General features: G+C 36.5%; 1 protein-coding gene across 1 annotated transcript; it reads left to right on the forward strand.

The window, feature by feature from the left end:
* Positions 1-2,092: 2,092 nt before the first annotated feature.
* Positions 2,093-4,276, forward strand: LOC149561428 (indole-3-acetic acid-amido synthetase GH3.5-like). The gene is made up of 4 exons (XM_089823786.1): positions 2,093-2,409; positions 2,507-2,608; positions 2,690-3,495; positions 3,681-4,276. Exons 1-4 carry the CDS (start codon positions 2,093-2,095, stop codon positions 4,274-4,276), a joined length of 1,821 nt encoding a protein of 606 aa, XP_089679912.1.
* The last annotated feature ends 9,980 nt before the right edge of the window (positions 4,277-14,256 follow it).

Here is a 14,256-nt window from a genome sequence, read left to right on the forward strand (position 1 = left end):
TTGAGCAGCTAATTCACCCTCCCCTTCCCTCCCCCTCTCTCATTTATTCTAAACATTTCTAACATCAAGATGACAAGCCTATAGGAGGTGACAACCAAAAGAGGGAGAATCATGTACCTTAATATATAAATGATAAACAACCTCATATTATGCAAGATCTTTCGAGTTGAACGAAACCATTACTGGTCTAATCAAGAAGAATGAGGACCTGGAAGAAAAGCTTGATAGGGTGGCAAACTATTTTGTTCATATCATGCATTGAGCGATTGCCACCCTTCATCTTTTATAGACTAGGAAGGAGGTGATTAATGATGTCATTGACATGGGGAAAACTCAATTGCTTTATGGCTTCCTAGTGGATGATTCATTGTGGCTCCTATGTGAGAACCTAGACATTCAAAAGGAGAGTTAGCTTGTGGTCGCTTTTTTTTTTTTTTTTTTTGTGTGTTTATGTCTAATGTTTATTGCTTGGCCCATTAGGCTCATTTTTTTATAAATCACGACTTTATTTATCCCTAGAAAATCAAATTAGGCTAGGTTTATATGCAGTTATGATAATCTATTGGGTGTTAACTGTAGTTGGTCTAAATATATAAATATGCTAGTTTTGGGATTTTGTTATTAAAGAAGGGAGTTGGTTAATATGTTGGTATGACTTTTGGTTGATCTTTAACCTTGCTTTTTTATACTTGGGTCAGCCCCCATTCTAGTTTCTTTTTAATATAAGCAATAACACGTCAGAGTTCATGCAATAGTTAAATTGTACTCTCCCCGTACATAGGCTATTGATGTGTTGTATGTGAGATGTATGAGATGTGCCAAAATGCTTTGAATGCTAACTTGACATGTATGCTTAAGCTTGGACTCCATCATTTAGAGTAATTAGATACTGGTAAGGGGGTGTTAATATACTTTTAATAAATATTTTATTAGATACTAATAGAGAGATGTTATATGCAATTGAAATAATTTATTGGATACTTTTAGAGTGATGGTATTAGCAATTTAAATATTTGATTAGATATTGTTGCATGGGTGTTATTAGCAATAACATTGTAGAGTTACTGACAGGCCCTTGATTTTGTTCTACAACAAAGATTCTGACATCTAGACATCACACACTTTATTCTTATTGTCTATGAATAATTTGACATTTTTAATATCCCTACAATATGTTAGGAAAATAATTTTCTATATTATTTAGAAGTGTGATGGTTTCAGATCCTCAACACACAATTTAGTAAGGTGAATCTAATTTTCTATCATTTGCATGTCCACATACAAATGACTCATTACTTGCTAATGAAGTGTACGAGAGCGCCAAATCTATGTAAACTTTTCTTAAAACTAAATATGGCCACTCTTCTTCCTTGTCAATCATATCACTCCTTTCGACATATTGTTGCACATGCTACTAATTTTATTTTATATTTTATATTTAAAAGCATAGAGTTAAATGGTAAATCTTTAAAATATAATTAAAAATGTCAATATTGCTAGGTCCCTCTATTAGATACTAAAACAATTCTTAAATTGTTTTCACCTGTTTAATAATAAGAATCTTCTTCACATTTAATGGACAGCAAACGTTGGAGATATCGTAGAAAAAACAATCAACATAATACTATTTTCAGAACGTTACTGTCGCCGCCTGCACAGCTAAGGATTAGCCGAGAAAAATGGAGTGACCAATCGCAGCTGGATCACCCGACATGTGTGGCCCACCGCTGCTGGAATAACTTAGGCCATGGTCCAGGGTAAGAATTTGGTGGCATAGAAATAAGATGTTTTAAATGCAATCGCCTTAATTAATAATATAGAGTGTTCATACAAGTTCCAACCTATGCTCCAAATTATTTAAATATAATAAAAAGCAGTGGTTAAATTTTAATTTAACCTCTGAGCTGGAATTTTAATCTTTCTAGAGACGGCTCTAGTCCGAATTTTGGACCACGCACTGGTTCTAATTCAGCTATAAATTCAACCCCCCTTACTACGATTTCCTCACATCTTCGAAGAGTGGGATTTGTGTGTCAAGCCTTGCTTCCCTTCATTGTCTTCCTCCAAGTCCTTTAGTTGTTTCTTAGAGATCATGATGCCCGAAGCCATGCTTAGTGAAAACGCTGCAGTCCCAAGTGATAATGATAAGAAGGCTCTGGACTTCATTCAGAATGTCACCATACATGCTGATCAAGTCCAGGCACAGGTTCTTTCTGAGATTCTGACGAGGAATGCTCAGACAGAATACCTAAAGCGCTATGAGCTTAACGGTCGTACTGATAGAGAGTCTTTCAAAAAACTCTTACCCATGATTGAGTACGAGGACGTGCAGCCTGACATTGTGCGAATTGCTAACGGGGATAAGTCTCCCATTCTCTCATCTCATCCGGTCTCTGAATTCCTCACCAGGTAAATATGAAGTAATCGACTAATTAATATAATGTCATGTGAAAGGGAAATTGTGGTGTTGTGTATTTTAATACGATGTGACGTGTTATATAAACAGCTCTGGAACATCCGGCGGAGAGCGCAAGCTGATGCCCACAATTGAAGAGGAATGGGACCGAAGAGCGTTGCTTTACAGCCTTCTCATGCCCGTCATGAACCAGTCAGTGTTTTCGGCCTGTACTTAGTGACATTTGCTAAAGAGGGGCAGGTTTTAATGTTTGTAAATGGTGTGCTCTAACAGGTACGTAAAGGGGTTGAACAAGGGGAAAGGTATGTACTTCCTCTTCATCAAATCTGAAACAAAGACGCCTGGTGGAATAGTAGCTCGGCCAGTGCTGACGAGCTACTACAAGAACCGGCATTTCAGAGAAAAGCCATTTGATCCGTACAATGTGTACACCAGCCCCATGGAGGCCATCTTGTGCCTTGATACCCACCAGAGCATGTACGCTCAGCTCCTCTGCGGCCTCGCTCAAAACAAACAAGTTCTCAGAGTGGGAGCCGTCTTCGCGTCGGGCTTGCTCAGAGCAATTCATTTCCTCGAACACCACTGGCGATCACTTTGCCATGACATTCGAGTGGGAAGCCCGAGCGAGGAGCATGTGAGGGATCCTTCACTGAGAGAGGCCGTGAAGAACACATTGAGTCGACCGAATCCTGAGATGGCAGATCTGATGGAGAGCGAGTGCTCGAAGGAGTCATGGGAGGGAATAATAAAACGGCTCTGGCCGAACACAAAGTACCTGGAAGTGATCGTGACAGGCGCCATGGCTCAGTACATCCCCACCATTGATTTCTACAGCGGGGGACTCCCTCAGCTGTGCACCATGTACGCCTCCTCCGAGTGCTATTTTGGGCTCAATCTCTATCCGCTCAATAAACCGTGGGATGTGTCGTACACAATTTTGCCTAATATGGGCTACTTCGAATTCCTTCCCCTCCGCCGAGACAATGGCAACGGAAAACTCGACAATCTGCCAGAGCTCGTGGAGCTCGCCGACGTTAAAGTAGGAGACGAATACGAACTTGTTGTAACAACCTACGCAGGTAAATTAGGAAGAACCTAAAAATCATGATACAATCATTATCTGAAAAGCACAAAGCGTAACTTTTCTGAATATCATTCCGAGTGTCAGATAAATGAGAAGCGTGATTATAATGATTGATTAGTGTAGTTATTCTAATTGTAAGTCTCAATCATCAACTTGATTATTCTCTTTGCTTCGCTACAGGGCTGTATCGTTACAGAGTGGGTGACGTGCTGAGGGTGACCAGCTTCCACAACTCGGCACCGCAGTTTCAGTTTGTCTGCCGGAAAAATGTGATGCTGAGCATTGACGCGGACAAAACTGGCGAAGTAGAGCTGCAGAACGCGGTGGACAAAGCAACGAAGCATCTGGAGAGTTATGGTGCTCGACTCATCGAATACACGAGCTATGCTGACGTGTCCTCTATTCCTGGTCATTACGTCCTCTTTTGGGAGCTCAACAGTTCAGTCCATATGGAAGTACCCTCCGAGGTGTTGCAGCAGTGTTGCCTTACGGTGGAAGAGAATTTGAATTCAGTGTACAGACAAGTCAGAGCTTCTGACATATCCATCGGGCCTCTGGAGATAAAGATAGTGGGAAGTGGGACATTTGAGGAATTGATGGACTATGCCCTAAGTCGAGGGGCATCTATAAATCAGTACAAGGCTCCTCGCTGCGTGAAATTCGCTCCAATAGTAGAGCTGCTCAATTCGAGAGTCGTGGCGTCCTATCTCAGCCCCAAATGTCCCGAGTGGACACCTGCACGCACCAACTGGGAAGCTTCTCCCAAATCATTCTAAATCCTAGTCTTGTCAAAATTATAACCATCTGAGCTATTTTAGGTTAATTAGAATATTTGATGCCGCTATATTCATTAAATTGTTAGACATTGGTAGTTGTGAGATTGTAAAAGGAAAAGGAAAGGTGGTTTTATAGTCCACGACACTATGCCATAGTTTTTGGGTTTACATATGGTGACAGTGATATGAGACTATTGGCACTACAAACGAGGCGTACATACCCTACCCCCCAATGGGATTTGAACTTGTGACCTCTCTTTCAAGAGTACAAGTTCTCCACCACTAGGCCAACTTAGGCTAGGAGCAGTTCAAAGAATAAATCAACCTGATTCTATATAAGTTCTACGTATTTTTTTTAATGTCATAAAATTTTCCATATAAAAAATCATATTAATGAATCTTATATAATAATCATATTAGTGAATCTTATATACTTACTAGTACTTGTTGGGTAGGATAACTATTGTGACAGTTTTTTGAGTTTCATGCAATAAGTAGTGATTAATTATTTTTCCCATTTTTACCTTAAAATAATCATTTTTAATTTTTATTATAAAATTAATAAATTGTGTATAATAACTTTATAATTTTTACTAAACATTTTTCTATAATTTGATTGGATGAATTGATTTCACTCTTATATAGACATGATTTCCAAGATTTAAAATCATAATACTTTTTAAAAGATATTTTTTTGAAAGAGATATTTTTTATTAATGTTAACTAATTTTAAATGTACTAATTTAGTTTAGATTTTTATACTTCTAGCATTATATTTTTAAAAAAGTGATTATTGTCATTCAATTAAAATGTTAAACGAATACTATATACTTTAATATTATATAATATTTTAAGAAATATTATTTTATATTATTATATTTTAAAAATATTATGACTTTGATATTATAATTTCTTATAATATAATACCAACATCTAAATAGAAAATATATATCAATATACATATTTATAAATAAAATTAAAATTAAGATTAAAATTAATTATACTTTATAATTATTAATTGATAATTATTTATATAATAATAATAAAATATATTTATTAATATAATTATCAAAATCATAACTATATCATACTTTTATTACTTTAAATATTACATATATTATAACCAAAAAAAAAAAATCAAAATTAAGTTTTTACTAAAACATAAAGGCTAGTACTAAGTCAGTCTATGGCACTTGTTAGATTTGTTTTGGGTAAGAATGCTAAGAGTTATATGTATTTCTTGTACAAGTTATTTTACATTGTTAAGAATATATTAATAATCAGTTTTAGAAGCTAAATATGATAAATAATATAATTTACATATGTGTACAATTACAATAAGAAAATCAAATAAGTTATTGAGCTACACAAGTTCATAAATTGAAACCATAAGTAGTTTTATTATCTATAGTTTATTCTAGATAAAGTAGTATTGTTTACACTTCTTCTAAATTTTTATTATTTCTTTTTGGTGTATAGATAATGCCTCATCTAGTGTCATATATGAGATGTCCTTTAAAATTCCACATCAATTCCAAGTGTGTCTAATACCTCCTCAAGTACTAATGAGACTCAAGGGAGTGTAGAGGAAAATAGAGGTTCTTTTGAAAGAGAGGTTTCCGGATGGAGCAAAAAACTTGTGAAAATAAAGTTCTAGACCCATCAAGAATAACCTCATCAAATCAAATATTTTTATGTGGAAAAATCATATGGTTTTAATATAAATACTCTATGTACTAGAGAAAAATTTAGGCAAGGTAGTAAACGTTTATAATTTAATTCTAAACCTTTTACAAAAGGAACACTAGTCAAGTATGGTACAAGTAGTCAAAAAATTGAACACACCAAAAATGGCCATAAGATTAAACATAGCTGAAGGCTTCAAGGAAAAAATCACCAGTAATATCTCTATGAAAACCTATATGTATAGAACTTTATGACAAAATAAAATAAGACAAGCCTCTTTGATGAGAAGATACTAAAGACACAACATTCAAGACCACCCCTATAGGTCCATTATTGGTAGAATACAATTCCTCAATAAAAATTATAAAAGAAAAGAATAAAGTACTAAGTGAATAGGTTTCTATTGAGTGGTATTATTAGAGAATCTCATAAGATTTGTTATGACATCCTCCAACCTTTTACACACAATATCTCTAGAATCAACTATGTTCATATCAGGGTGAGAGAAAAGAGAGAATCTCAAGTAAAACTAAGAGAAATAAAGAAGATTCTTAGTTTCCATCAGACCTTGAGAATATCAATTGTGAGGAGGTAGTTCTAAATTTACTTATCCTCTAGTTTTTCCCTTAATTTTCCTTCTTGTTATTGTGCTTTCAACTCCCATTGAGGTGCTAGGAAGTTTTCTAAGAGTGGGTTTGTACTTCAATCCTACTTCCTCTTAAGGTCTGTGGCAAGGAAACCCCCTATCCCCTTACTTATTAATCATTGTGGTAGAGGTGATGAGTAGAAACTTAATAGCCCTAGATAGTTCTAATAAAATAAAAGGAATAAAACCTATGTTCTTGTGTCCCCCACAAGTTATCTACCAATTTTTTGATGACACAATCTTATTTGGCATAACTTCATTCCATGAAGCTAGAGAGTGGAAAGGAATTTTGAATCAATATGAGAAGGTTTCGAGAAAATGCATAAATTATCAGAAAAGCAAAGTGTATGTTTCATCATGAACACTAGTTGGAGGAAAAAAGTGACTAGAACCCTGGAATGCTAGGCGACAAGTTGTTTGGATAATTATCTCAGCCTACCACTCATTATAGATGAAGTATCCATGCAATACTAGAATGGGTTGGTTGAATTCTTTTAGAGGAAGCTTTCAAGCTAGAAAGGAAAAATCCTAAGTTGTGCAAGGAAACTCTAGCTTCTCCCAGCCACTTTGACGGATGTACTTCCTCTCTATGTTTTAACTCTCAGGAAGATATAGGGATATTCTTGAAAAAAATCCAAAGAAATTTCTTGTGGTCTAGATTAGAAGATATGAATAGAATGAGTTTAGTGAGCTGGGAAAAAGCCTTTCAACCTAAGGCCCTAGGAGTATTGAATATTAGAAGGATGGGGCATCTGAACAAGGCCCACTTGACTAAGGTTGGATGGAGAATTGGTGCAATATTGTAAGATCCAAGTATCTTAGAGGGGACTCATTCCAACATCACCTATGGACCCATGCTCTCCCCCAAGGTTGAAAATTTTAGAAGAATTTGGTGCACATCCATAAAATTTTGAAGATAGGTACACAACATCAACTTCTGGGAAGACCAATGGATACAATACAACACCCTGATGCACACTAGATTACAACCCTTAAGAAAGGCTTTTACTATAAATTATGGTACTTTGATTTGAAGCTATATCACCACTAACAAGTTATTGAAAAGAGTCTATAATCAGGATAATTCTAGGATAGAACTCACTCTAGAGCTCCAAAAACTACTACAGAGTTATCATGTCCCTTCCACCCTAGTTTATAACTCTTTGGTCTAGAGGATTACCCCCTTAGGAGAATTCATGATGAAATCTTCTTATTTATTTTTTTTGGGGGGGGATGTTACCCTAGGGCATTGTAGGATGGTCTAGCACCCATGGATCCTACTAAAGATAAATTTCTTCTAGTGGATGACCCTCCATGGGAAAATTCTTACCATTGATAATCTTTAAAAGTGAGGGTGTTAGTTAGCTAAATAATGTGTGTTATGATACAGAGAAGCAAAATCCATCCCACACCTCATCATTCACTACCCTTTTCCCTTAGAAGTCTAGAGAGGGATCCTTGCATTATAGGAGGTCTGGTGATGTGTCAATGAGAACTTAAACCAATTTGTTTATGAGGATGGACCCTCTAATCACCCATATCTTAAAACCTTTGGAGAATAATTCCCCAGGATGTTTCAAGGTAAATTTGGAAGGAGAGAAATAACATAATCTTTAGGAACAAATCCACTCCCACTTCAGTGGTGGTTCAATAGCTAACAAGGCTCTTAAAGGAATGTAGTGGGATCTGGTAGTGCAAAGTCCCCCCGAATCCTTCAAGAAGACAAAATATGAAGTGGGTATCTGCTTGGGATTTAAGCCCAATGGTGACAAAGTTTGATAACTCTAATGCTAGGGCTAGCCATAGAATGACTTAGCACCCCCCTTGTGAAACTTGGATAAAAGTTAACTTTCATGGGTCAGCCTTGACTGGGAGAATTGTGGTTAGGGGCATGTCCTAGAATAGTATTGGAAAGCTAGTGATTTCCTATATTGGGAACTATGGAGGCAGTTGAACAACGAAGCTAAAGCTCTAGCCCTACTATGGGGAATGACAATTGTACAAGCTAGAAGAATTAATAGATTGATAATTGAGGGGGATTCAATGTTGATTATCAAAGCATTGAAAGGAGAGGGTTGGTTTAGTTGAATGATCAAAATGATAATAGAAGAAATCCACACTTTGATGGAGGGGTGTCAAGAGATCCACATGGACCACATCTACCATGAAGGAACTAGAGTGGTACATGACTTGGTGATAATTGGCCACAATGTCATGAAAAAAAAAGAATGGGAGGATGTAAGAAAAACCCCATCATCAACTCAAGTGATGATGAAATGTGAGCATACTTCTCCCAATGCTTTATGAATCATTAAAATAGGTGGCATGTTAATGTGAATCTACATGGGTGGGAAAACCATCAAATTTGTTATCATCATGTTGATCTTTGGCAAGATTTTGTGAAGATTTTCTTTTGGGATTCTCGCACCTAGAGTATTAATTGTTTCTAGAAAAGGATGAGTGCCACAGATTTTATTAGAATTAAAAAAAACTAATAGGGAAAGATTTTAAAGACAATTTTATTAAGTCTCACTCTAATTATAGCTGGCGATAGTCATTGTCAAAACCAAAGGTACCAAACACATGTTACTCTAAGAGAGTGATTTTGGAAACTATAAAACCTTGTGATCTTGTCATAGGTTTTGGTTTCCTTCACAATTCCAACTTAAATTTAAAATCCTTAATCTATAATGGCAGCCACAATTTGGTTTGTAAAAAGGGGATGTCAAAAGACTCTGAGAAATTGGTGGTTGAGCTTGGTGAAGAAATGGGTTCTACTGACCACATTGAACCAGTGAATATTGAGGATTACATTAGAAATAGCGATGCTACATGGGTTTACCTAGGGGAAGGAGGATTGTTGTAATTGATGGAAGGAATGGAAAAGCATGATAATCATATCTCCATGCAATTTATCAACCCTTGGATTGACTTGAGAAGGTAAACATTAATGGGATGGCATCTGAAATAATGGAGGAGCTCGTTACTAAGGCTAGAGAGTTATCCCTGGAGAGTAAGAGTTGGCACAAGAAGGTTAGGGTGTCTGATGAAATGAGTCAGAGGAAGATTAGTTTGCATGAGAGGTGGGTCCTCTATAGAGGATTTACCAAAGCCCTAGGATGTGGTTTGTTATGCCATTATACAATATATTACTCTAGAAGATCCTTTCCAGTTATTGTAGTACTACCACATCCCCATTCTCAACCACTTTAGGAACCATGATTTGATTTCCTTTCCACAACTTATTCTTCACTTCACAGAAGACTATATTTCTAAGGCTAGGAAAAAGAAAGAGGAAGGTGAACCCTTCTATATCATTCACTAGGGCTTCATGCACAAACTTTTCAAATACCACCTTGCTATAAACCTACCTCTTCTTGTTAATCCACTAGCTACTATTACTCCCCAAGTATCCACCAACTCTATCCCTAGGTCAGGCCATAAAAAAGCCAAAAATCCCCCTTGTTATGAGATGAATATAAGTGTTATTGAGTCTGACACAGACATGAGGAGGAGCAAGAAAACTTCTAGGAGAGCTAGTAAAAGGATCCAAATAGAAAAATTGAAACCCCCCCTAAATAGGATTTTAGTTTTGAGTCCACTGACAGTGAGAAAAATCCCACCAAAGGGAAGAGGCAAACCTTGGATATTGGGAAAAAGGTAGTTCCTATCCCTTCACACATCTTGAGCACCCTAGAAGTTTTCTTGTCCCTAAATAGAAGCAAAGTGGAGGATGTCATCTCCCTCATGAAAGAATCTCTCAAAGGAAGGGGGAAGAAAGGGAGACATAGCCACATATAGATCCAAAGATAGGCCTAGATAGAGAGGCTAGAGAGTTTGGTGAAGGAGCTCGCAGATAACCATATTGGCATTTGCCAAAAATTTGGCACCTTGGTAAAATTTACCACAAAGGTCATGTACTCTACTGTCACCACTCTCCATTTTCTACAGGTGAACAATAATGAGAAAGTCATTGGAAAACAGAGAAAACCTACCCACCCCATCTACAATTTCTTGGCAGAGGATTGGTTAAATACATTGCTAGATAAACCCAAGAAAGAGGAGGGGGTGGATATGAATAGGGAGGAGCCTAAGGAAAAGGAGGAGGAACAGGGAAAGAAAGCAAGCAATTAGCCCCTGTGTCCTTTTTTTTTGTTTTATTGTTATTTTTTGGATCTCTTTGAACTTGGTTCCCCATGGGGATTTTATTATGTTTATGATCATGAAGTGCACTGGTAGCAACAATAAGTTTTTACATTGTTTCTATTTTTTTTTTATTGTATGCTTGTTAGGGATAGGATTGTTGATAAGGGTTACTCTTGTTTGAAGTTAGTCTTCATTTGTCTTTTGAAGTTTAAAATTGGTATCAGTTAGATAAGTGGGAGGTGACTTCTAGTTGTTCTTCATCCCTTTTGTACTTCGGGGTCAACCCCCCCCTTTTTGGCTGCTATCTAATACTTCAAAAATATTAAATCTTGTGGATCTTTTTGAAGGAAAAGGTGGTGAAATAAATGGTAGCTGAACAAATGAGGTTGAGGCATATCAACAAAAAGACTTATATGATCATTCTAGAAAATATATTGCTATTAAAAAAGATTTATCTTGATGTACTAATATATGGAAGCTACAAGCACAAATTTATCTCAACGAGCGTACAATTATTATGCCTACCAAAATTTTTAGAAATTACTTGTTATATAAGAGAAATAACTTTAGACACCTAAATTTGATTACATCACTTTGGTAATTCTATTTAGTTATCTCTAAAGGCATCATTAATTAAATTCTTATTTAATTAATCCTTTGCCATCCCCTAGCTGATTAATCCTATTAAATCATCTATAGTCCTAATTGATAAATCAAATAACCTATTATTTATCAATTAAATCCTATTCTTCTATCTAATTCTAAAATCCCCATTTATTAAATAAATCTACTTGATAAATAAAACCCTCAAAAACCCCTAACCTATCCCTAATCCTCTATTTAGCCTAATCCACCCCATCCGCCCATACTAACCAAGCTTAGCCACTAACTCACCCATCCTCATGAATGCCATCCACTTGAAAATCTCTAACAAGCCTAATATAATCCTAAACCATCTCTAATCCCCCCCCCCCTTAACCTTGTCACATTCACTAAGTAAGCTTAAGACTTTCTTAAGCCAAGCAAAGTCAACAATCTCAACTCCCTCCAAAATATCCCAACCACTAAGCCTTCAATGCTCTTACAAAGCCATAAAGACTCTTACAAGCCCATTCATTGCTCTTACAAGCCATAATGAAGGGTCCTTATGAAGATATTATCCCTTGAGCCTCCTTTGTTGACTCATCCATCCCCTTTCCTCCATCCACTCACCCTGTGGCATGTGTCACTCCTTGGTTGGTGCTGAACAAGCACAATCCATGTGATCCCCTTTGAGTTCATCCTAGCCATCATTAAGCTTTCATCTCTCCTTGCATCTTAGCCCTCCATCCCTCAAGCCTTTAGCCTATTAATTGAATCCCCTCCCAAGCCATTTCAATCACAACCTTTGAGCTAAAGTTATAATGCTAGTTTGAGAAGTAAAAAACCTTAACCATACCCTTATAATGCCAAATTGAGAGCTCACAAAGCTACCAATTTGCCATTACCCATCCATCTCCATTGAAGCTATTTTGAGAACCTTGAACATACATACCAAATCTAAGCAAATAGACTCATCCATACATCAAGAGAATAATCTCATTGAGAGAGCCATTCCATGGCTCATATTCTCATTTGAGGTTTTTATTTCTCTTTTGGTCTCTTTTATATGTTATAGTAATTTTGTTAGTTAATGCTTTGTTCTTTTAATAGATTAGTATTACTTGCTAACATATTAGTATATACATTTTGGCACGATCGATACGACCCCACTATGGGTCATTTAATCATCTATTTCTATCTATATATTGTTTTTTCTAATAATCTAATGTTTCTTGTTGTTTGAGTGAGGTGTACGGTGTTTCACTTGTTTTTATAGGTTGAAGGGCACATTCGGGAAGAAGAGATACCCTCCAAAATCCAAAAATAACCAAAAATTTAAAAAATTCTTGAAAAAATCTGCCCATTTCAGTTCTTTTCGCGCAATGTCCTCTCTGCAGATTGGTGTCTGCGCCTGCAAACTGTCATCTCCGTCAGCTACTCTGTCGTCTTCGCAACAAAACTAACATCTCCGCAGTTTGGCGTCTCCTCCTGGTCTTCTGCTGTCAGCGCCGCCACTAGACTGTCATCTTCGCATCCTCAACTGTCGTCTTCGCAAATCAACGTCTCTGCCTGGATACTCTGTCGTCTCTGCCTATTTTTGTTGTATTTCTATTTTAGCATCTCAGTTCCTGCACTTTTTATTTATTTAAAAAAAAAGAGTATAAATCAAATTTTAACTTTTGGTGGTTCCATAGAGTAGATGTTTTTCTAAGCGTTTTTATGCCTAGAAAAAAGAGCAAAAAAAGTTTTAAAAAAATTTTCCATCGTTAAGCTTTCATTTTGAAAGATTTTGGGTGACTAATTAATTTTCTTTTTTGTCTCATTGCAGGTTAGAGCAACAAACTTAATCATGTTTTTTAGATTTTTCGTGGAATGAACTTGAATGGTTAAACACATTTTTCTTTGAATGTATGTTGCTCAAAACACACTCTTGAATGCCATGGATAAAAATCAAAATTTTCCTTGGAATGCATGATTAAAACAACAAATCCAATCTTGAATGCAAAGGGTCAATTAACCATTGCAATATCTCACACTTCATCTTTTGGGGCATAAAAAGAATCGACATTTTTGTAATCTTCTAAGTTATAAAAACAAATAAAAACTCTTTGAGTGAGTTTTTCGTTGGACTCACCCTCTTTAATCACCCATCAATTCAACTATTGGTTGCAATCTCAGCGCCATCTATGGGGATGGGTTCACCTAAGAGGGTGTTAAGTGCTCCACAAAGATCAAACTTCACTTACTTGTGTTTTTATTAGTTTTTCTAACTTAGAAAATTCCTTGAATGCACATTAGGTTTGCTAACACTTCATTTGGGCACTAAAATTGAACAACTGTTGACATGGAGGGCCTCCGTGCACACGCTTGAGACCAAGTTTTACACATCTTTCTTTTTGGGCTTAAAACAAAATCACACCAACTCTTGAATGCCTTAAAGGAAATTAATCGATACTTGATGTGGAGGGCCTCCGGGTGCACGGGTTTACTTTCTTGTTGACCCTAACTCTTCTTCTTGTTTGCATTCTTCGATCGATTTTGCTTTGTTGGTGCATTTCAAAGTTGGAATTGAACATTGTCTCTTAAACATGAGTGCTTGCAAAGTCTAGATCAACACACATAAGAGTCAGTTGGTAAAAGAACAAGCGTATTTTTTAGCCCAAGGTCATCCAAGTCTTCTCTCCCCTTGTTTTCTTTCGAGGCCATCTTGTGTGCTTAAGATTAGGATCCAAAACCTTGTTTCTCTTTTTAGGAGGCTTGCTTGGGGATTTCATCACCCCTTGGGATGACCTCAACTCTAGCATTTCGATGGAGTATAAAGATCAGGAGGTGAATCTAAAGACACCTCTCTTGGAATCAAGATTTTATCACTCGAGCTAAGCCTAAAGGAACTTTATACCCTTGAGAAATGAAAGAGGAG

Source organism: Cupressus sempervirens, chromosome 4, assembly GCF_028749045.1.
Source record: "Cupressus sempervirens isolate cs-2001-9-10 chromosome 4, ASM2874904v1, whole genome shotgun sequence".
NCBI lineage: Eukaryota > Viridiplantae > Streptophyta > Pinopsida > Cupressales > Cupressaceae > Cupressus > Cupressus sempervirens.